Raw genomic sequence first — 22395 nt, forward strand, 5'->3', positions numbered from 1 at the left:
GGGGGGTTCTGGGGAACAACCCCACCCCCAATGGCTTCAGACTTTCTGGAAATGTTACATCTCTAGTGAAGCTCTCATTCCTCCTTCCCTGGTTGTCTGTTGTCTGAGTGTACAGCACAGTGTGCTAGCTATTACTTTTAATGAGAGCTGCGTACAGGTCTTCCATTTGAAAGTAATGACCAGTGTGCTGTGGTGCATGCTCAGCTGAGAGTCACATGGGAATAGAGGGAAGATTTTATTGTGATGCACTCCTGAGGAGATGGTTTGTGCCCTTATTCTTCGTTTATGACTTGTGTTAAACTGAACTAGATAATAACTAGACACTAATTACACACAACACAATACATAAATGCCATTTCATTTGAAAACTTGGATTTCTGTTTTTTTCCATTTCTTTACACATACGAAACCTGAGCAAGACTACAATTTGCGGACCACTGCCCATAATTTTCCAGAAGCAAAGGCTGATAGTTTCTGGGTAGGTCACTGTTTTTCCAGAAGACAAAATGTCAAATTGGTTGGTAGGCAGAATCTTAAATATTCATAAATTGAGAACTGAGTATTCCCAAGGTCATGTACTTAATGGACGTAAAAAGAAAGTCCAAATTTCCTGACGAGCTCAGTGGCTGCTCCTGGTGAGATACAGGATCATATCTCCTAAAGATAAGGGATGGATTCTATTGCCTTTAATGACTTGCCAGATCCTGATCCTCACTGTCAAGCCTATTATAAATACATGATTTATTGTCACATATTTATAATACATAACTTTAAAAGGCATATGTTTTCCCCATGTTTTTTCTTTTATAGGAAAGCAGTCCTTAATTTGGGCTGCAATCTCTACCCATTTACCTAAGAATAAGACCCATTGAACCTATTTCTGAGTAGAGATGTATAGGATTGCAGTACCTGTGCTTGATAACTGGGGTGTGTGTGTGTGTGTGTGTGTGTGACAGTGTCAGGGTTTTAGTTTTAAGACATAAATGTACACTTGGTTATGATCTGTTTCTATTAAATTTCAGATTTTATTTTAAATCACTTTTTAAAAGAAAAAAACTGTTGTTGAACTATTCCAGTTTAAATATTAAAAACTATAGCAGTTAAATAAACTTATTTTTTATTTTCCAGTCTACTTTTAATTTATACTGTATTAAAACATTAATAATTAATCTTATTATAAAACAACTGAAGGAGAAGCTATTTAGGGTTACATCAAGCTGACCTTGATCCGCTCCTCTGCAGCCTCCTGCCTGCCCTCAAAATCTGCTTTGGATGGTCCCCCAATATTCCAGAGCAGATTTCGTGGGAGATGGAGGGCTAGCGGTGTGTGTGTGTGTGTGGGGGGGGGGGGAGATCCACGAACAAACACAATTGGATTTTACCCTCCACATTTGGTCTTTCTATATGTAGAATTTCACATTCATGTCACAGATATGTACAAAGCATTCTGGAGCTGATGGTTTCAGGTTTTCCTAAATTTGTGTCTGTGTCTGCTAAAGAAGTATAAATTTCTAATAATATAATGACTCTTAGTTTTATAATCAATTTTAAGGACTTGTAACTATGTTTTGCATGTGCACACTATGTAGTACAGAAACCTAGATATCAGTAAAGATGTCAGTATCTACCCCTTTCCACTGCCAGTAGCCATGAGATTGTATGAGTGATGTCTGCTTAGAATCAGAGAAGATCTAGAGATTGTGAGCACAAGTTTTTTACCCCCTATTTTTCTAAATTCTTTATCCCATGACTTCCTCTTGTTTTATGGCAGTTGAATCATTGCAAAAATATTTTGAACTTTTAGACAAGTTATCAGGCCACTTCAGCTCTCACTGAAAATTAATAAAATGGGAATAATATAGAACACCCATTTCACATTGTTGGATTACTGTAATAAATTGTACGTGGGTCTGCCTTTGAAGATGATCCAGAAACTTTAGGTAGTACAAGATACGGCAGCAAGAGTTCTAACTGGAATCAGGCTTTGTGATCCTACTGTTGCTTGCACTGGCTCCTGATTTGTTTCCCATCCCAGTTCAAAGTGCCTGTTTTGACCTATAATGCTCTATGTGGCTTTGGACCTGGGCATTTTGGCCCTTCCCCTTTGTTTTTAGCCCTGCCCACCAGTAGGAATTGAATTCAGCCCTTGGGCTGGAAGAGGTTCAACACCCTTGCCTTGAAGTCATAATCAGAATCCCTTCTTCAAGTGCCCTGTCATTCTGACACTCAGAGGGTGGTAATGAGAGAGAGGGGTTTTCCAGTGGGCCCCTTCACTCTCTACTCTAGAATGCTAACCCAGCTGAGCATTTCAGGTGGCACTCACTTGGCACTTACACCACTATCTTTTCTGTGCCAAGATAACACTTTTGTGTTCTCCCAAGCTTTTAAAGTATTTTTGTATTTTAGAGTTTAAGATCCACTATTTTAATCTCTGTCGTGTAGTTTTAACTCTTGTACCTGTTAGTGGTTAGTTTTTGCATCCATGTTATATTGTTGACCTTGTTTATTTATTATTTTATTTAATTTCTATACCGCCCAATAGCCGAAGCTCTCTGGGCAGTTCACAAAAATTAAAACCAAACAACACACAATAAAACAATTTAAAATATATAGAACATTAAAACCACAATATAACAATACAACCACAATAAAACCTAGCAGCAGTGCAGGAGTTTAAAATACAGATTTAAAACAGCAAAGATAAAAATTTAGAAAGCTAAGATGCCTGGGAAAATAAAAAGGTCTTCACCTGGCGCCGAAAGGAGTACAATGTAGGCGCCAGGCGAACCTCACTAGGGAGCTCATTCCAGAGCCGGGGTGCCACAACAGAAAAAGCCCTCCTCCTAGTAGCCACCCGCCTCACTTCCTTTGGCAGGGGCTCACGGAGAAGGGCCGCTGATGATGATCTTAAGGTCCGGGCAGGCACATATGGGAGGAGGCGATCCTTCAGGTAACCTGGCCCCAAGCCGTTAAGGGCTTTGAATGTTAACACCAGCACTTTGAATCGGGCCCGGAAATGGACTGGCAGCCAGTGCAGCTGGAAAAGTACTGGCGTAATATGAGCTCGCAGGCCAGTCCCTGTTAACAATCTTGCTGCCCTATTTTGGACCAGCTGAAGTTTCCGGACCGTTTTCAAAGGCAGCCCCACGTATAACGCATTGCAGTAATCCAGATGAGAAGTTATCAGAGCATGGATAACTGTAGCTAGGCTATCTCTGTCCAGATAAGGGCATAGTTTGTATACCAGCCTAAGCTGATAAAAAGTGCTCCGTGCCACTGAGTTCACCTGTGCCTCAAGTGACAGTTCTGGATCCAAGAGCACCCCCAAACTACGAACCTGATCCTTTAGGGGGAGTGCAACCCCCTCCAGAACAGGTTGAATATCACCTAGCCGGGCAGACAAACCACCCACTAACAGTACCTCCGTCTTATCTGGATTGAGTTTCAGTTTATTAGCCCTCATCCAGTCCATTACCGTGCCCAGGCACTGATTCAGAAGTTCAGAACAGCCACTGCCTCACCTGGTTTTGATGAGAAAGAGAGGTAGAGCTGGGTGTCATCCGCATATTGATGGCACCTCAGCCCACACCTCTGGATAGCCTCCCCCAGCGGTTTCATGTAGACGTTAAACAGCATGGGGGATAGAATAGAGCCCTGTGGAACCCCATGGCACAATTGCCATGGCACAGAGCAATAATCCCCCAGCACCACCTTCTGGAATCGGCCATCCAAGTAGGAGCGGAACCACTATAGTGCAGTGCCTCCAACTCCTAACCCAGACAACCTATCCAGAAGGATACCATGGTCGATGGTATCGAAAGCCGCTGAGAGGTCCAGGAGAATCAACAGGGTCGCACTCCCCCTGTCCCTCTCCCGGCAGAGGTCATCCCACAGGGCGACCAAGGCAGTTTCCGTTCCAAAACCAGGCCTGAAGCCCGATTGAAATGGATCTAGATAATCCGTTTCATTCAAGAGTGCCTGGAGCTGTCCCACAACCACCCCGCTCAAGCACCTTGCCCAGGAAGGGGACGTTGGCCACTGGCCTATAATTGTTAACATCCTCTGGGTCCAGGTTAGGCTTTTTCAGGAGTGGTCAAATTACTGCCTCTTTTAAAGTGGCAGGCACCACTCCCTCTCTCAAGGAGGAATTTACAACCACCTGGACCCAGCCGGACATCCCTTTCTTGTTTGATTTAATAAGCCATGAAGGGCAAGGGTCAAGCACACAAGTGGTCGATCGGACTTGGCCAAGCATCTTGTCCGCATCCTCAGGCCTCAGTAACTGAAACTCATCCAATAGAACTGGACTAGACGGTGCTCTGAACGCCTCTACCAATGGAACTGCATTAATGGTGGTGTCCAATTCATGACGAATCTGAGCGACTTTATCCTCAAAGTGCTGTGCAAACTTGTCACAGCGTGCTACCGAGGGTTCCACCGTCTCTCTTCCTGGCCCAGAATGTAACAGGCCGCGAACCACTCGGAAAAGCTCCGCTGGACGACACTGAGAAGATGCAATGCTGGTGGAAAAGAACTGTCTCTTTGCCACCCTCACCGCCACAGAGTAGGCTCGATAGTGGGCTCTTACCTGTGTTCGGTCAGACTCAGCACGGGTTTTCCTTCACCTGCGTTCTAGCCGTCTCCCCTCTTGCTTCATTGCCCTCAGCTCAGGTGTATACCAAGGAGCTGGCCGGGCTCTGCTCAGAGGGAGAGGGCGCTTGGGCGCGATCGTGTCAGCCGCCCGAGTCATCTCTGCATTCCACAGAGCGACCTGGGCTTTGAAAGGAGCACCAGCCATACCAGCAGGAAAATCCCCCAGAGCCCTCTGGAATCCATCGGAATCCATTAATCTCCGGGGGGTGGACCATTTTAATAGGTCCCCCACCCTTGCAGAGGGGGAAGGCCGCCAGGAGTCTAAACCTCAGCAGGAAGTGATCTGACCATGACAAAGGGACAGATGTTAAGTCCTCCACTTTCAGATCACCATCCTCCTTCCCAGTTGAGAAAACCAGATCAAGCGTGTGTCCTTTTATATGCGTTGGGCCGATGACATGTTGGGACAGCCCCATGGTTGTCATGGCGGCCATGAAGTCCTGAGCCGCCCCGGATACAGCGGCCTCGGCATGGAAGTTGAGAACCTCAACACCAAGTCCGAGACCACCTCCGTCAGCTCAGGCAGGGAGTCTGATGGGCAGCGGGGTGGGCGGTACACCAGCAGAATCCCTAATCTGTCCCGGGTACCCAACACAAGGTACAAACACTCAAGATCTGCACTCGAATGAGCAGGAAGCCTGGAGAAGGAGATTGAATTCCTATAGACCACAGCAACCCCCTCTCCCCGACCCTCAAGTCGGTGTTGGTGCTGCACCAAGTAGCCAGGAGGGCACAACTGGGAGAGAGTGACCCCTCCCAGTTCCCCCACTCAGGTCTCAGTAATACATGCCAAGTCAGCCCCCTCATCCACAATCAAATCATGGATGAGGGAGATTTTATTTTGGGCCGACCTGGCATTCAGCAGCAGCACCACCAGACCCGAAGGCAGACTGGTAAGGCTGCCAGGAACCATCAGGTCGGGGGAAGAACCAGAAGAGGGGACAGCTGTAAGGTATCTAGCCCCTCTTCTCCTCAGCTGGCCTGTTAATCCCCCAATGCCATACCTCCCCCTGCCCATGACCACAGTTATGGTGGCACCTCCCCGACCCCCTGAGTTGCCCAATAGTCCTCCCAGGCACATATTAAAATGTTAGGATATAAAATGTGCAACAGTTTAAAAGAATATAAAAGAGATAAAAGAGAACAGTAGCTAAGAAGGAGCAGATAGTCCATGTTTGCCCCTTTCCCCTTGTCTTTAAAACTGCTGCCCTCTGCTGCTGCTATTTGCTGCTGGTATTGTGGCTGCTGGTGTCTCTGGAGAGGCAGGTGGGTAGGTCTTCAGATCTTACGCGACTCCAAGTGCGACGCTAAGTACACACTTAGCGTCGCACTTGGCGCGACGCCGAGGCGCATGCCAAGGCGCTGCCTCTGGCAGCCCCGCCTTAAGTACCTGTGGGTGGGGGCAGACGCAGGCTCAGGCTCAGGATCCACCTGGTGCAGCTGCTGGCTGGTCCTCCTTCCCCAGGCTCCTTGTTGATATATATTGGTTTTATAGTGTTATTGTTTTTATTGTATTTGATTATGTTATGTTTTAAGTTATACTGTACAGTGCCTCCAGTCCGTAACTGGAATCCTTTGGATTATCAGATAACTCAGATTAAGATTTTAAACTTTAACATCTATGGACTGCTGCAGCCAAAGTTAACTCCCATGTGCTAAAATGAACAGCAGAGAACAGGCCAGTCCACAAGGATGATACATGCAGTGCAAACCTGAGTTCAGCCATCTGGGCAACTGAATTAAGCATCACCATCATGCTTTTTCTCCTTCCTCCATTCCAATCCCTTTCCTTATGTTGTTGTTCAGTCGTTCAGTCGTGTCCGACTCTTCGTGACCCCATGGACCATAGCACGCCAGGCCTTCCTGTCCTGCGCTCTCTCCCGGAGCGTGCTCAAGTTCATATTCATTGCATCCGTGATGCTATCTAGCCATCTCATCCTCTGCCGTCCCCTTCTCCTTTTGCCTTCAGTCTTTCCCAGCATCAGGGTCTTTTCCAGGGAGTTTTCTCTTCGCATTAGGTGGCCAAAATATTTCAGCTTCAGCTTCATTATCTGTCCTTCCAATGAGCACTCAGGGTTGATTTCCTTTAGGATGGACTGATTGGACCTCCTTGCAGTCCAGGGGACTCGTAAGAGTCTTCTCCAGCACCACAGTTCGAAAGCATCAATTCTTCGGCGCTCAGCCTTCCTTATAGTCCAGCTCTCACAGCCATACATTACTACTGGGAAAACCATACCTTTGATTAGACGGACCTTTGTCGGCAAGGTGATGTCTCTGCTTCTTACTATGCTGTCTAGGTTGGCCATAGCTTTCCTCCCCAGGAGCAAGCGTCTTTTAATTTCATGGCTACAGTCACCGTCTGTGGTGATCTTGGAGCCCAAGAAAGTAAAATCTGTCACTGCTTCCATTTCTTCCCCTTCTATATGCCAGGAAGTGATGGGGCCAGATGCCATGATCTTCGTTTTTTTAATGTTGAGTTTCAAACCAGCTTTTGCACTCTCCTCTTTCACCCTCAACAAGAGGCTCTTGAGATCCTCTTCGCTTTCTGCCATTAGGGTGGTATCGTCTGCATATCGGAGGTTGTTGATAATTCTCCCAGCAATCTTAATTCCGACCTCTGATTCATCCAACCCGGCGTTTCTCATGATGTACTCTGCATATAAGTTAAATAAGCAGGGTGACAATATGCAGCCTTGTCGTCCTCCTTTCCCAATTTTGAACCAATCGGTTGTTCCATGTCTGGTTCTGACTGTTGCTTCTTGACCCTCATACAGGTTTCTCAGGAGACAGGTAAGGTGGTCTGGTACTCCCATCACTTTAAGAATTTGCCACAGTTTGTTGTGATCCACACAATCAAAGGCTTTAGCGTAGTCAATGAAGCAGAAATAGACGTTTTTCTGGAATTCTCTTGCTTTCTCCATGATGCAGCGAATGTTGGCGATTTGATCTCTAGTTCCTCTGCCTCTTCGAAACCCAGCTTGTACTTCCGGTAGTTCTCGGTTCACATACTGCTGAAGCCTAGCTTGTAGGATTTTGAGCATCACCTTGCTGGCATGTGAAATGAGCGCAATTGTGCGGTAGTTTGAACACTCTTTGGCGTTGCCCTTCTTTGGAATTGGAATGTAAACTGACCTTTTCCAGTCTTGTGGCCACTGTTGAGTGTTCCAGATTTGTTGGCATATTGAGTGCAGCACTTTAACAGCATCATCTTTTAGGATTTTAAATAGCTCGGCTGGAATACTGTCATCTCCACTAGCTTTGTTGTTACTAATGCTTCCTAAGGCCCACTTGACTTCACTCTCTAGGATGTCCGGCTCAAGTTCAGTGACCGCACTATCATGGTTATCAGGGACATTCAGATCTTTCCTGTATAGTTCTTCTGTGTATTCTTGCCACCTCTTCTTAATCTCATCTGCTTCTGTTAGGTCCCTGCCTTCTTTGTCCTTTATCATGCCCGTCTTTGCACAAAACGTTCCCTTGAGATCTCCAATTTTCTTGAAGAGATCTCTAGTCTTTCCCATTCTGTTGTTTTCCTCGATTTCTTTGCATTGTTCATTTAAGAAGGCCTTCTTGTCTCTCCTTGCTATTCTCTGGAACTCTGCATTCAGTTGGGTATATCTTCCCCTTTCTCCCTTACTTTTTGCTTCCCTTCTTTCGTGAGCTACTTGTAAAGCCTCATCAGACAGCCACTTGGCTTTCTTGCATTTCTTTTTCTTTGGGATGGATTTCGTTGCTGCCTCCTGAACAATGTTACGGACCTCCGTCCATAGTTCCTCAGGCACTCTGTCTATCAGGTCTAATCCCTGAAATCTATTCCTCACCTCCACTGTATATTCATCAGGGATATGATTTAGGTCATACCTGAACAGTTTAGTGGTTTTCCCGACGTTCTTCAATTTAAGCCGAAATTTTGCAAGAAGCAGCTCATGATCTGAGCCACAGTCAGCTCCAGGTCTTGTTTTTACTGACTGTATGGAGCTTCTCCATCTTTGGCTGCAAAGGACATAATCAATCTGATTTCGATATTGACCATCTGGTGATGTCCATGTGTAGAGTCGCCTCTTGTGCTGTTGGAAAAGAGTGTTTGCTATGATCAGCATGTTCTCTTGGCAAAACTCTATTAGCTTTTGTCCTGCTTCATTTTGTACACCAAGGCCATGCCTGCCTGTTATCCCGGTGATTTCTTGACCTCCTACTTTAGCATTCCAATCCCCTATGATGAAGAGGACATCTTTTTTTGGTGTTAGTTCTAGAAGGTGTTGTAGGTCTTCATAGAACCGATCAACCTCAGCTTCTTCGGCCTCAGTGGTTGGGGCATAGACTTGAATTACTGTGATGTTGAATGGTTTGCCTTGGATTCGTACTGAGATCATTCTATCATTTTTAAGATTGTACCCCAGTACTGCTTTTCCCACCCTTTTGTTGACTATGAGTGCTACTCCATTTCTTCTAAGGGATTCTTGCCCACAATAGTAGATATGATGGTCACCTGAATTAAATTCGCCCATGCCTGTCCATTTGAGTTCGCTGATTCCCAAGATGTCAATGTTCAATCTTGCCATCTCATGTTTGACCACCTCCAGCTTACCTTGATTCATTGATCTGACATTCCAGGTTCCTAAACAGTATTGTTCTTTACAGCATCGGATTTTCTTTTCACCACCAGACACATCCACAGCTGAGTGTCCTTTCCTTATATCTCCTGTCTTTTTAGATTGTGAGCCTGAGGGCAGGGACTATCTGATTGCTGATTTTTGTAAGCCCCTCTGGGAGCCTTGACTGAGGAGTGGGATATAAATGCTTTGAATAAATTGAATAAAATAAAATAGAGAAATTTATTTTTGAGGTAATTAAGAAATAAAATAAATAAAATAAATAAATTATAGTGAAGGTGAATAATATAGGAATTATAAAGCTCCTTTCATGCTAAATTTGTTATATTAAAAATTCAGTTTTGAAGAGCTAGTTTGGTCCAGCAAAATAAATTCCTGTAATTAGTCAAAAGAGGCTTCACCTCAGATCTTAGTTCAGTTGGTGTCGGTCTTGGTGACCAGCTTCTCAGGGTTCTTATGGTCAAATTAGATAAATATATGTATTACTCTACTACCTTAGAGGGAGAGTCAAATAAAAGTTCCAAAATAAGGAATTAATGTTAATTAAGGGCGCAATCCTATGGTGATGCCTGAAAGCCTCTGAACTCTCTGCCTCCGCACTCCTCCCACTCTGCAGTTTGGCTAGATGGGCTTATTTTCCCATCTAGCTGGGGTGCAGCGGAGGGAAGGAGGCTGGGGAGGCCCCAGGATACATTGTATCCTGGCTTCCTCAATCCCCTCCCTGCCCACTGTCCCGTCTGTGTTACCCACTGAACAGGAATAGAACAAAAATGACTGGGTTCACACAACAGAATAACCCACACTCAAGGTTGAGCATGGATTGAGTGTGGGTTGCCGTTGAACTGTGGGTTGTTGTTGAACATGTGGGTTGTCACATTATCTGAACCCAGCCGTGATAACAAGCTATGGTTTATTAACCACAAACAACACATAGTTCACAACCCAACAACAAACCATGGGTGGTCTTCATAGGTTGTCTGTGGTTAACAGGGTTCAGACAACACAACAACCCACATTTCAACAAAAACCCACAGTTCAGTGACAACCCACACTTGACCCATATTCAATCTTGAGTGTGGGTTATCGTGTTGTGTGAACTCAGTCATTTTTGTTCTTTTCCCTGTTCACTGCTGCACCTCCCAACAGTAATAAATGAAATCTATTGCTTACCGATTTCCATATAAGAGCTTCAGTGTAGTTGATTCTGTATTCTTGTGCTGTGATCAGTGGTACTACGTCCAGTCTATCTCAACCTGCAGTCACTGCTAGGTTTTTACTGGATCTAAGATAAAATTAATAGAGTGGTAGGCAATGTCCGACCGCGGTGGCTTAGTGGTTAAGACGCTGAACTGCAGACTGGAAGGTCAGCAGTTCGAGACCCGAGTGCTGCGTGACAGAGTGAGCTCCCGTCTTCAGTCCCAGCTCCTGCCAACCTAGCAGTTTGAAAGCAAGAAATTGCAAGTAGATAAATAGGCACTGCTTTGGCGGGCAAGGTAACAGCGTTCCGTGCACCTCGGTGTTCAGTCATGCCGGCCACATGACCACGGAAGCATCTTCGGACAGCGCTGGCTCTTCGGCTTAGAAACGGGGATGAGCATCGCACCCTAGAGTCAGACACGACTGGTTGGGGACACCTTTACCTTTTAGGCAATGTCTTGCATATATACCTATTTTACCAGAATTGCAGACTCTTCCTGAGAATTGTTCGCAGGTTACTCAAGCAATCTTGTAGAGCTTGGTTAGCACAATAGAAACCAATCTGAGATGCATAAAAAGAGGGATTCTAGTCTTCCAAGTATTTTAAAAAGCCATTTGTTTGGAACTGAAGCTACCCAGATTGATGGCTATTTTAAGCACCAGAGTGGGTCAGGTGGCATAATTATTGCCATCTTAAAAACTCTTCATATAGCTAAAACCTCCAGTGAATTCATCCCATAACCTAAACACACCCTGATTTCTTTACTTGGAGCAGAATATCACACAGGCGGAACTGAAATTAGCAAATTTTAGCTTCCGTGTGTTCATGTTCAAAGTGCCATCTGTCACATCTGAATCCTTTTGGTAGAGATTGAAATATGTCTTGTTAGCTTTGGGGGATCTGTAAGTAGGATGGAGGGCATGCAGGAGATGGGGTCCAGCTAAAACTGTAGCCAAAACTACATACCTATGTGCAGAGTACAGTGTCATGCAGTTGTGAATTGCAGTTATGGAGTCTGCTGGCATGATTATGTTGGTGGGTGAACTCCAAATTACGGTATTGCATGTACCAAAAAAAATGGTATGTCAGCAAGTTCAGGCTTGCCTGTTTGATGGTTAACTTCAGCTGCATGCATTATACTATCGCATTATGTACCACTGTAGGTTGAGCTACATTTGGGAGCTGCAGTGTTGGGGCATTCATGAATTTATGACTGAGTGAGGACTGAATTTTCAAACTTCTGCCTTTAAATAAAATGTACTAGTGATCCATTAAATAATTTTAAGTTGTGCACTCAGGTTACTGATCTGTAAGGTGCTTAGTGAGCTGCACTAGGTGATATTTTCTCTTTCATTATTTTTTAAGGTTTGTTTTAATTCCATAAAGTTTCATCTTGTTTTGGAATTACCTCTGTGAAAAGAATATAGATCAATTGCTGTGCCTGCTGTTCTTTAGAAAACTGTTTTCAGTGCAAGATACTTAATTTACATTGGTGAACCCTAGGGACTCTAAATGGTTAAGAATCCCCCCCCCCCCCCCGCCGCCTCTGGATGAATAGCTTACTTAGTTATGCAGTTGAATATCCAGAAGATATGCATGGAGAGAACTAAAATATTTTAATGCTTCCTAATAGCGAGACAATACAATCCTATGTACACTTACTTGGAGGTAAGTCCCATTGGATTTAATAGGGTGTTCTTCTTAGACAATATGCACAGGATGGTGCTGAGAATGTTGTAATAACATGAATATTTTTGTCAGTAATCTTTTGCCCAAGCTTACAAGGAGAGGGCATTTTCAGCAGGGCACGTCCTTCCCCACTTAAGGAATTCTCTTCTTAGAGGGATTTCCTCTGTACCTATGCTAATGCTTTTCCAGCACCAAGCAATGTTTTTTTTTCTTTGGGAGTTGGATGCACTGTTCTACAGTGATTTGACTCATAGGTGGGGGGTTGGTTCCAGAGAATAGCATTGGATGACTGTGCCTCAGCCCCATGGCAGCTGAACCGTGGGGTGCCACAGGACACCATCTTATTTAACATCTATAAGAAGCTGTTGGGAGTGGTCATCAGGAGATTTGAGGCAAGGTGTCATGAGTATGCTGATGATACCCAGCTGCATTTCTCTGTGACATCTGAATTGGGAGAGGCCGTGTATGTTTTGAAACAGTGCCTGGATGCAGTTATGGCTTAGATGAGGGCCAAGAAACTGAAGCTGAATCTGAGTAAGAAAGAGCCCCTACAGGTTGGCAGTTCCCAGGTCCAGGAACTGGGCTATTCCCTTTTCTGGATGGGGTTGCATTCCCTCTGAAGGAGCAGTTTGGGAGTGCTCCTAGATCCCTCTTTATCACTGGAGGCCTGGGGGACCTCGGTGGCCTGGAGCGCCCATTACCAACTTGGTTGGTATGCCCACCATGCCTGTTCCTGGCTAGGGATATGCCACCCTGAGATCTTAATGATATAGGGCGGGATAGAAATGTTTTAAATAAATAGCCACAATGATCCACACACTGATAACCTCATGATTAGACTTCAACATGCTCTATGTGAGAGTACCCTTATTCAGAAGCTTCAATTAGTACAGAGTGTAGCAGCTATGCTCACATAACATCTGTGTTAAAAGAACTGCATTGGCTACCTATTAGCTACCGAGGCACGTACAAGGTTATGTTATTGTCATAGAAAGCCCTAAACAACTTGGGACCAGGATACCTATCAGACCGCTTTCCCTTATGCATACCCAGGTGACCTTTAAGATCATTAGAGGAGGGCTTGCTGGTCATTCCAAAACTACTGGAATGTCGCCATGCAATACCCTGAAGGTGGGCTTTCTCGGTAGCCGCACCCGCCCTTTGGAAAGCCCTCTCTTGTGCAGTTTTGGAAGCAAAAAATGTGGCATTATTTAAACACCTCCTGAAAACACACCTCTTCACCCAGGCTTTCCCTGGGCTGTAATTAAATTAATCATGTTGCTCTATCTTACTGCTCCTTGTATTGCTTTTTTTGTAATTGTAATTGTTTTTAATATTGTGTTTTTAATACTGTATTTCAAATGTGATTTTAATATTTATATGTGAATTGCTGAGGGATTTTATTATGTTTAGTGATATATAAATACCATAAATGAATGAATGAATGAATGAATGAATGAGAATCAACAGGTCATATACAGCCTGTTCCTCTCCTGACAGAGATCATCCATTAGGGCAACCAAGGCTGTTTTAGTACATCCATGCCTGAAGCTGGACTGAAATGGATCTGGGTAATAATGTACTTTAATGTACTTTACAATAGTAACATTCAAAACTATCAATTAGTATACCAGTATTGGACATTTATTTGTATAATGCACTGCCTTCCCAAAGATCTGAACTGGACAGTATATGTGCATATGTGTCTGGCACATGTCTGTCAGTTTCACTATAAAAAGAGTCTTTCACAATCCAAGTTTGTATCCAGGTTTGGGGGTTTGACATCAAAAAGAAAGACCACGAACTTCAGGGAAGTGCTTATCATTATTGGCTACACCGAAGTGCTAGCAATAGTTCCAGGTGCCTTTTAATGTAGAAATACTTCTTTAACTTTGCTATCGTCCTCGTGTTGTGTCCAGACCAAACTCAGCTCCGCCAAAATGTAGCCACCGCCAAGCTGCGGTTCGATCAAGTGGTAGAAGGATTAGCTGGTGCAATGCACCATTACCAAGGTACGCCTGACTGTACAACAACCTTCGAGGTGGCTTCTTCTGTGGACCCCTAACATTGCAGTAGTATGTACCAAAGCATCTGCTACTTCTTGGATAAGTTGGTTTTCCCATGTGCACTTTTTCCTGTTTACTTTGTGTTAAGAAATCACTCATGTAAATATGGGTTTTCTCTAATTATGGTAAACAAACTCTTGTATGGACTTTTTCAATCTATTTCATAGGGCAGTTTCCTAGTTGAAAATGTGTAGAATTTTGTAGTGTTGAGTGTAATATCATATCATTAACTTACTATTTTCCATCAAGTAAAACAGGCTAAGCTTGTTTCCAATAAGTTAACAGGCCTTTTACATCAGTACATGCTAGAGATCCAGCTATATACGTACTTATAGTGAAATAATTTTCCAACATCTGTTTTTCTGTAGTGAGAGTGGGTTATCTGTTTATGGCAAATAGAATGTGGGTTTCTGAGTTAGGCAATCTAGATGGGTCAATGTAAGGAAGTGTAAAGTAATGCACATTGGAACAAAACATCCCAACCAAGTAGATGCTGATGGGATCCGCACTAGTAGTGATTGACCAAAAAAGAGATCTTGGACTTGTGGTGGACAGCTTAATGAAAATACTAACCCAGTGTGCTGCTGTGAAAAGGCAAATTCTGTGTTAGGCAGCATTAGGAAAGGAATTGAAAATAAAACTGCCAAGATCACACACCCCTTACACAAATCTATGGTGTGACCACACTTGGAATACTGTGTATAGTTCTGGTAACCACACCTAAAAAACAATATTGTGGAGTTGGGAAAAGTGCAGAAAAGGGCATCTAAGATGATCAAGGGGCTGGAGCAACTGCCCTATGAGGAAAGGGTACAACATCAGGGACTGTTTAGCTTGAAAAAAAGGTGTGTAAGGGAGATATATATCATAGAGATATACAAAATTATGCATGGTGTGGAGAAAGCAGATAGCAGGGCATTTTTAAACCCCTCTCATAATACTAGAACCCAGGGTCATCATGAAGCTGATTAGTGGGAGATTCAGGGCAGGAAGTACTTCTAAACACATTACATAGTTAAACTATGCAATTCACTTCCACAAGACGGAAGTAGTGATGGCCACCAAATTGGATGGCTTTAAAAGGGGATTGGATAAATACCTGGAAGATAAAGCTGTCAGTGGCTACTAGTCCAGATGGCTATATGCTACCTCCTGTGGGAGGGTGCTGTTGCACTGATGTCCTGCTTGTGGGTTTTCTCTGGGCAACTGGTTGGCCACTGTGTGAACAGAATGCTGGACTAGATGGACTTTGATCTGATCCAGCATGGCTCTTACCTTATCTTCCCGGTCACTGTTGCATTGATGTGAGACACCAAGGTTCCTACTCTGGCCAGGAAATATTTTGTATAGATATTTAAACACTTCTAACATGGTCATTAATGAAAACCATTTGGAGCAAAAAATAGTTAAGCTCTGAAAATTTGTATTTTCAGTTTTAAGGTATTTCTGGAAAGTGAAAATAGATGGATGTTTTACCTGGAGATTCTCTTGCATAGTGATATATTGCCACTAGGATGTTGAGACTTAATTGGTTGATAGTCTTTCAATCAATTAAAAAGATGCCCTAATTTAAGTGAGCAGCAGATATTTTTAAAGTTTAATTATTTTTTAAAACTAATACCTACAGAACCTTATATGGTGTCTGCTGCAACAGGGATATTTATGATCTAAAACCACAGATAGGCCTGATTCAGACATAATTATCCCACTCAGTTAAGCCATAGTTTATCAGCCCAACAACAAAGCATGTGCCTCCATGTTCCCTCCTCCCCTCTTGTGTCTGGCTTCAGCAGAGCTGTCTTATTGCGCAATCGTATGCATGCCTACTCAGAAGTAAGCCCATTGATTTTGATTGGTCTTCCATATGTGTGTAGGATTGCAGCTGTAGTTCCTTAAACCAGTTTCTCATGGTGTTCAAATGATGCAACCTTGGTTTAAGAAACTAAGGGAGCAATCCTATGGCCCCCCAGAGTCTGGGGGGCCATAGGATAATTCAGATGCCTAGATTCCAGGTAGGAAACAGTACTCTGCAGGTCCAGAAATCTGCTCTCCCCTCCCTGCCACAGCCAGCATGGAGAGAACCACTCCAGCTGCCTCTCCGAGATTGCAAAGGGGACCTCGGAGAAGAGTTAAAGGGGGCATACTGGTAGGTGGGGAGGGGACTGGGGAAGCCAGAATATGATGTATCCCGAAGCCTCTCCAGCCTCCTTCCCTCCCTCTCCATCGTGCTCCAGCTAGACAGGTGAAAAAGCCCATCTAGCCAACATGCAGAGTGAGAGGAGCGCAGAGGTAAAAATTATCTCTGCTGCTCCTCCCTCTCTGCATAGGATGCCTGCAAGCCTCTGAGTTCGCCATAGGTTTGTGCCCTAAGGTTCCTTTGCTTAAGCTGGGTGTGCAGGGGCAGTCAGGATGAGGAGGGAGCATGGAGGCACATGGCTGGTTTCCAGTCTGATAAATCATGTTTATCAGAGTGGGATCCTTATGCCTGAACTAGGCTAGAGAGTGTGAGAACTGAACTATTCTATTTATATGCATACCTGTGCCATTTAATTGACTAATCACTGGATCAGTTAACATTCATATGATTAATTGACTTTGGTTTCTTTAATTGGGTGAAAGTCTTAATTGACACGAACAATACTAAGCATTTCTTGAGCTGGTCCCCTCGTATGAACAAAATGAGTCTCCTGAAAGGGTAAATATTGTACAAGATTATAAGTTACACCAGATACCAAAGCCTTTTCATGCAACAAATGGCTATGTATATATTTAGAAATATATAGCTTTACATATATATGACTAGATGCTCTAGTCTTAATTGTGGTTGTGAGGGGATGGTGTTGGTATTTTGTCCTGCATTCCAAGGGTCACTAGAGCAGCCTCTTTCCCGTACTGATGTATAATATTATACTGTTGAAAAACTGTAGCAAGGCTGTTTTTCATGTATGCTTAGTGTCATGTAGCTAAGTTGAGCAGCAGCAGTCCACCTGTTTCAGAATAGATGTCAGTTCAGGTGTTTATGCACAAATATCTGCATAGACTTGGACTTCTGCAAATACTAAACTTTGCCTACACTATGACTCACAGCACTGCTGTCATCTTTCTAAGTAAAACAGAGGAAGAGCCAGTAGAAACAATGTTTATTATCTGAAAGCATCAAATTTCTGTTACAGTCCTTTTGGTGCAATTTATTGAATGGGTACCACAGTGAAATATCACAAAAATTTACTTAATTTTTATTTTAAATTTCTGTTTTGTAACTACTAAAACTTAGTAGTTTAGTATTTCTGTACTAGAACCAACAGTAAAACACAATAAAGCAATTACTAAAAGATTTAGCAAGCACTTAAAACAGCCTAGAGTGTAACAGCAGAAGCAATGCACTAAAATATTTGAATGAATGAATGAATGAATGAAATGTTAAACAATATTTTTTACAGGTGTCTGCCATATTCCCTGCTTGATTTGTAGCAGGGAATGATTTAACTGATGATTTAAATCAGGTTTCCCATTTATACTTCAGACGGCAAATACTCCAAACAAAAGTGAATACCGAATTGCTTAATTAATATAACCAATAAAATAAGTTGATTTACAACTAAATAATGGGTTGGATCTAATATCAATGTTCTGCCAGTGGAATGGATACCACCAGCAAAACAAGACTTTTCCATTCTCTCCTCCCCCATGCAGCCCCCTCCAAATCTGCTCCAGAGGTTTGGGGGACACTCCAGAGCAGAGTTGGAGGGCACATGGTGGGGAGGGGGGCTGCAGAGGGGAGGGGAGGATGCAGAAGTCCCATTCCACCAGCGGTATCAATTCTGCTGGTGGAACAACGATATTAGATCCAACCCAATACATTTCTTTTGTAATCTTATACCCACTTTCCTGGGAGTAAACACCAATTAATTCAATGGGACTTCTGAGTGGGCATATATAGGATTATGGTGTAAGATTACAATCCTAAAATCATTTATTAGGGAGCAAGTCTCACTGAGCTTTTTCTCTCTCAGTGGGGCTTATTTCTGAGTAAAATAGGCTTAGGCTTGCAATTGCAGTTAGACCACCTATTCAACCATTTTATTTTAAGAAATTTGCTTATTTAGTTACAAGTCAACTCCTTGCACACAAAAACACACAGGGTGCTATCTCATGTGACCCCCACCCCACCCCAGCCTTGGCCACTTCCACAGCTTTGCTCATAGAAGGTGCCTCTGCCCAGTTTTAGAGGATATTCCTTTCTCCCTCAACCACAGTCCACACTGTTCAGGGTTTCCTGGCCCTTAGAAGAGGGTTTCGGGTGGGGTGTTGCAGGGAGAGGAGGGGGCAGGAAAGCCAACTTTGCCCACCTCCTTCCTCAGGTGTTTGTCTGGATCCAACCAATCATATTTTTATTTTTAAAAATGGGTAAAAGGGTGCTGAACATGGACATGTACTTGCAGACCAAGGGTCAGGACTTCCCTGAATCAAGGGTTGGTAGTTTCTGGGCAGAACAGGAGGGAAGTGCTGGATGGGGAATATTGAAGATGCACACAGACCTTCCATTCTCCTTTTTTTTTTTTTTTTGGTGCTTATCATGGACTGCACACAAGCTTGTTCACATGACTAGGGTAAGAAGGAGGAAATGGCCACTAGTTAGCTCAGTGGTTATTCTCTACATGCAGGTACTGCATATGTGGTGGGACTGGATCTTATTGTAGAGAAAAGATTGCAAAAACGAAATGTTGATATTACTCCTAGGATGTATAGTAAGTAAATCATTGAACGTGTATGTACATTATATCCATTCTACATACATACATACATACAAAGAATCAACATGCACACACACAAGTATGTAGTCATATTTTAATTTTGGCTTGTCAGGAAAACTACATCGAAATTATATTGAAGCATTCATTTTCCTCAACAGGTTTTATTTACAGTTTTTACAAATGAGAAATTTGCTGTTCAGTCTGAGGTGACCTTCTTTGACCCATTTTGTCCAATTCTTTAAAATATTCCTAGTTGAAAATCCCCCAGTTTATATGTTTGACATGAAAGCAAAGTTCAGCTGAAGTAAGGAAGCTATACTAAACTCTTGTACTGTCCTTTTTAGGAGCAGAGACTTCAGCATGCAAACCTTCATCTGTTCGGCTTGCACCGTCATTTTCATTCCATGCTGCTGGCCTTCAGATGGCTGGACAGATGTCCCATTCGCATCAGCAGTACAGCGATCGTCGGCCGCAGAACATAAATGACCAACAGGTTTCTGCCTTATCATATGCTGACCAGATTCAACAGCCTCTCACCAACCAGGTATGTGACATGTAGGAAATAAATATTTGTACTGAGATAATGCTTAATATTCTTTCCCTAGCCTGGCTTCCAGACCCTCCTGCTAACAGCTTATCCTGTTCAAATCATACCCTCTTGACTCTGCTGCTTCACTGCACAGTGGCAACTGGGCATTTGGAAACGTGTTTGATGGTTACGTATAATTCCAGTCTAACCATAGACTTGTGCAGATGTTCTGGCCCGTGCGTGATTAGAATAATGTGCAGGGAGAGCAGGAATGTGTTAGTTGGCCCACTGGGCGACAGGGACAGGATGTGGCAGAGTTGGCAGGGTCATTGAGTGCGTCCCCACACTCCCCTCAGCATATGAGGGTTAGAATGCCTGAAGAGGGCCAGTATGAGTTGGAATCTCACTAACAATGTAACAGTTATGGTTAAGGCTAATGGTAGCAGTTCACACTCTAGGAAGTGTGTGGCATCAGGAGAGGAGCAAGCAACTTCACAGCTCTCTCTTGATTGCTTTAACCATGGTTAAGTAATTGGGAGCATTACATCTGCGCTGATCCGGAGAGGTCTTAGAAAAGCCACAAGTTTGTGCAATATTTATACTGTTGTATCATTTGTAGAGATATGTATAGAGAAAGATGGGGGCAGGGGAGAAAGACACAGTACAGTATTAAACAATATGTGAAATGCTTCCAATATTCAAGAACTACTTAAATTGGTTTTTATTTAAAATTTTACATGGAATGGGCACTCCAGCCCACACTTTGCATTCACGGATTTTCTGTGTTGTTAATATCAGATATTTTTTCTTCCCACAACCATTAATCTATTGTAATTATAGTAGAATGAGCATGATCTTTTTTGCAAGATGTAGCTGCCGAAATATATCATAGCTACTTTTAATACTTTTCTTACTTAATCCAATGAAGATCGTGTCAATGTTTATTATGCTTCTTCCTTTGTTGTTTATCTCTCCATTCCACAAGGTGCTCATTGCATCTGCATTCCTTCATTGGGGTACCTAAAGCCAAGTACAAATAACACTTTCTTCCATAGCTAGACACCTCATCATAGAAAATATTTTCAACATCTGTACTCTGTATTAAGACACCCCAAAATACTTGAAACCATAATTACCTGGCTATTCAAGCACATGGGCCTGGGGCAGAGTCCATCAGCTAGCAGTTGGTACAATCTTAACCCTAGTACTGGGGCTACACTGGCAAGACTTTAGGATCTCATCCTAATTTTGTGCTTGTTGAAAACCTCTGGTTTATTATTACCTTCAGACAATTTGAACATTGTCTTAAAATTCTCCATCGGTTCTTCTCTGTTGAATATCGAATCTAAATTAGATGTATCCATAATTATTACTTCAGCATTCTAAAACTTTTTTGCTTTTCAAATGGTAATAACTTACTGGGTATCTTCTGTGTTACAGACATTTTCTAACAGACAGTCTCAGTATTCATCTATTACTAATTCTTTCTTTTTCATGCCTGTTTATTTTTATTTATTTATTAAATTTTTTAATCGTCCATCTGGGCAGTCACCTGGCCACTCTGGGCGATGTACAACAGTACAATTTAAAACAGTAAAATTATACATTAAAACATTATTTAAAAAACCCTAACCCACTCCAAATGCCTGTCTGAATAACCAAGTTTTCAGTGCATGGTGGAAGCTCATTAAAGAGGGGGCATGGTGGAAGCTCCCTAGGGAAGGAGTTCCACAGAGTGGGGGCCATCACAGAGAAGGCCCTCTCCCTCATCCTCACCAGCATTGCTGTCCTGGCTGATGGGACAGAGAGAAGGTCATCTGAGGCTGATCTTGTTAAGTGGCCTGTCTGGTGTTGCTGGAGGCACTCCTTGAGATAGGCTGGGCCAGAACCATATAGGTTTTTAAAGGTCAAAACCAACTCCTTGAATTTGGCCCAGAAAACAACTGGAAACCAGTGCAACTCCTTCAGCATCGGAGTGATGTAATCATGCCGGCGGCTGCCTTTAATCAGGTGAGCCATTGCGTTCTGCACCAGCTGCAGCTTCCGAACCGTCTTCAAGGGTAACCCCACGTAAAGCACATTACAGTAGTCTAGAAGAGAGGAGACCAAGGCATGTACTACAGATGGGAGCATATGGTCAGGAAGGTAGGTGTGCAGCCGCCGTATCAGATGGAGTTGGTACAGCACTGTCCGGCTCACAGCTGACACCTGAGCCTCCACGGACAGCTGGGAGTCTAAAATGACCCCCAAGCTGCGGACCTGGTCTTTCAAGGGTAGCTGTACCCCATTCAACACCAGGTCAACATCCCCCAATCTCTTGTCTCCCATCAAAAGTACCTTAGTCTTGGCAGGGTTCAACTTCAGCTTATTCCTCCCCATCCAGCCACTCACCGTCTCCAGACATTTAGACAGGGATTCCACGGCCAACCCTGGTGAAGATTTGAACGAGAGGTAGAGCTGCGTGTCATCCGCATATTGATGACACCATACCCCAAACCTCCTGATGATAGCCCCTAGCAGCTTCACATAGATGTTAAATAGCATCGGGGAGAGGATGGAACCCTGTGGCACCCCACACGTGAGCGGCCACAGGTCCAACACTTCCTCTCCCAGTGCTACCCTCTGGTACCTGCTGGAGAGGAAGGACCGGAACCACCGTAATATGGTGTCTCCAATGCCCAACCCCTCCAGGCGGTCCAGGAGGAGACCGTGGTCAACGGTATCAAAAGCTGCTGAGAGGTCGAGGAGAACAAGGAAGGAGCATTCACCCCTCTCCAAAGCCCTCCTCATATCATCCACCAAGGCCGTTTCTGTCCCATGCCCAAGCCTGAAGCCCGACTGAAATGGGTCTAGATAATCGGCTTCTTCCAAGTGTGCCTTCAACTGCATCGCC

The 22395-nt window shown here is 43.7% G+C and overlaps 1 protein-coding gene across 5 annotated transcripts in view; it reads left to right on the forward strand.

The window, feature by feature from the left end:
* Window positions 1–22395, forward strand: part of DYRK1A (dual specificity tyrosine phosphorylation regulated kinase 1A) — a 149760-nt gene that overhangs the window by 92477 nt on the left and 34888 nt on the right. For all 5 annotated transcript variants that reach the window (XM_084843712.1, XM_084843710.1, XM_084843711.1 and 2 more), the window contains one exon: window positions 19318–19517. In XM_084843712.1, coding sequence (XP_084699838.1) covers window positions 19318–19517 — 200 coding nt within the window. The remainder of the gene's footprint in view (window positions 1–19317; window positions 19518–22395) is intronic.

This window comes from Heloderma suspectum, chromosome 3 (genome assembly GCF_057233095.1).
Source record: "Heloderma suspectum isolate Gila_16-S chromosome 3, 16-S_ref, whole genome shotgun sequence".
NCBI classification, from domain to species: domain Eukaryota; kingdom Metazoa; phylum Chordata; class Lepidosauria; order Squamata; family Helodermatidae; genus Heloderma; species Heloderma suspectum.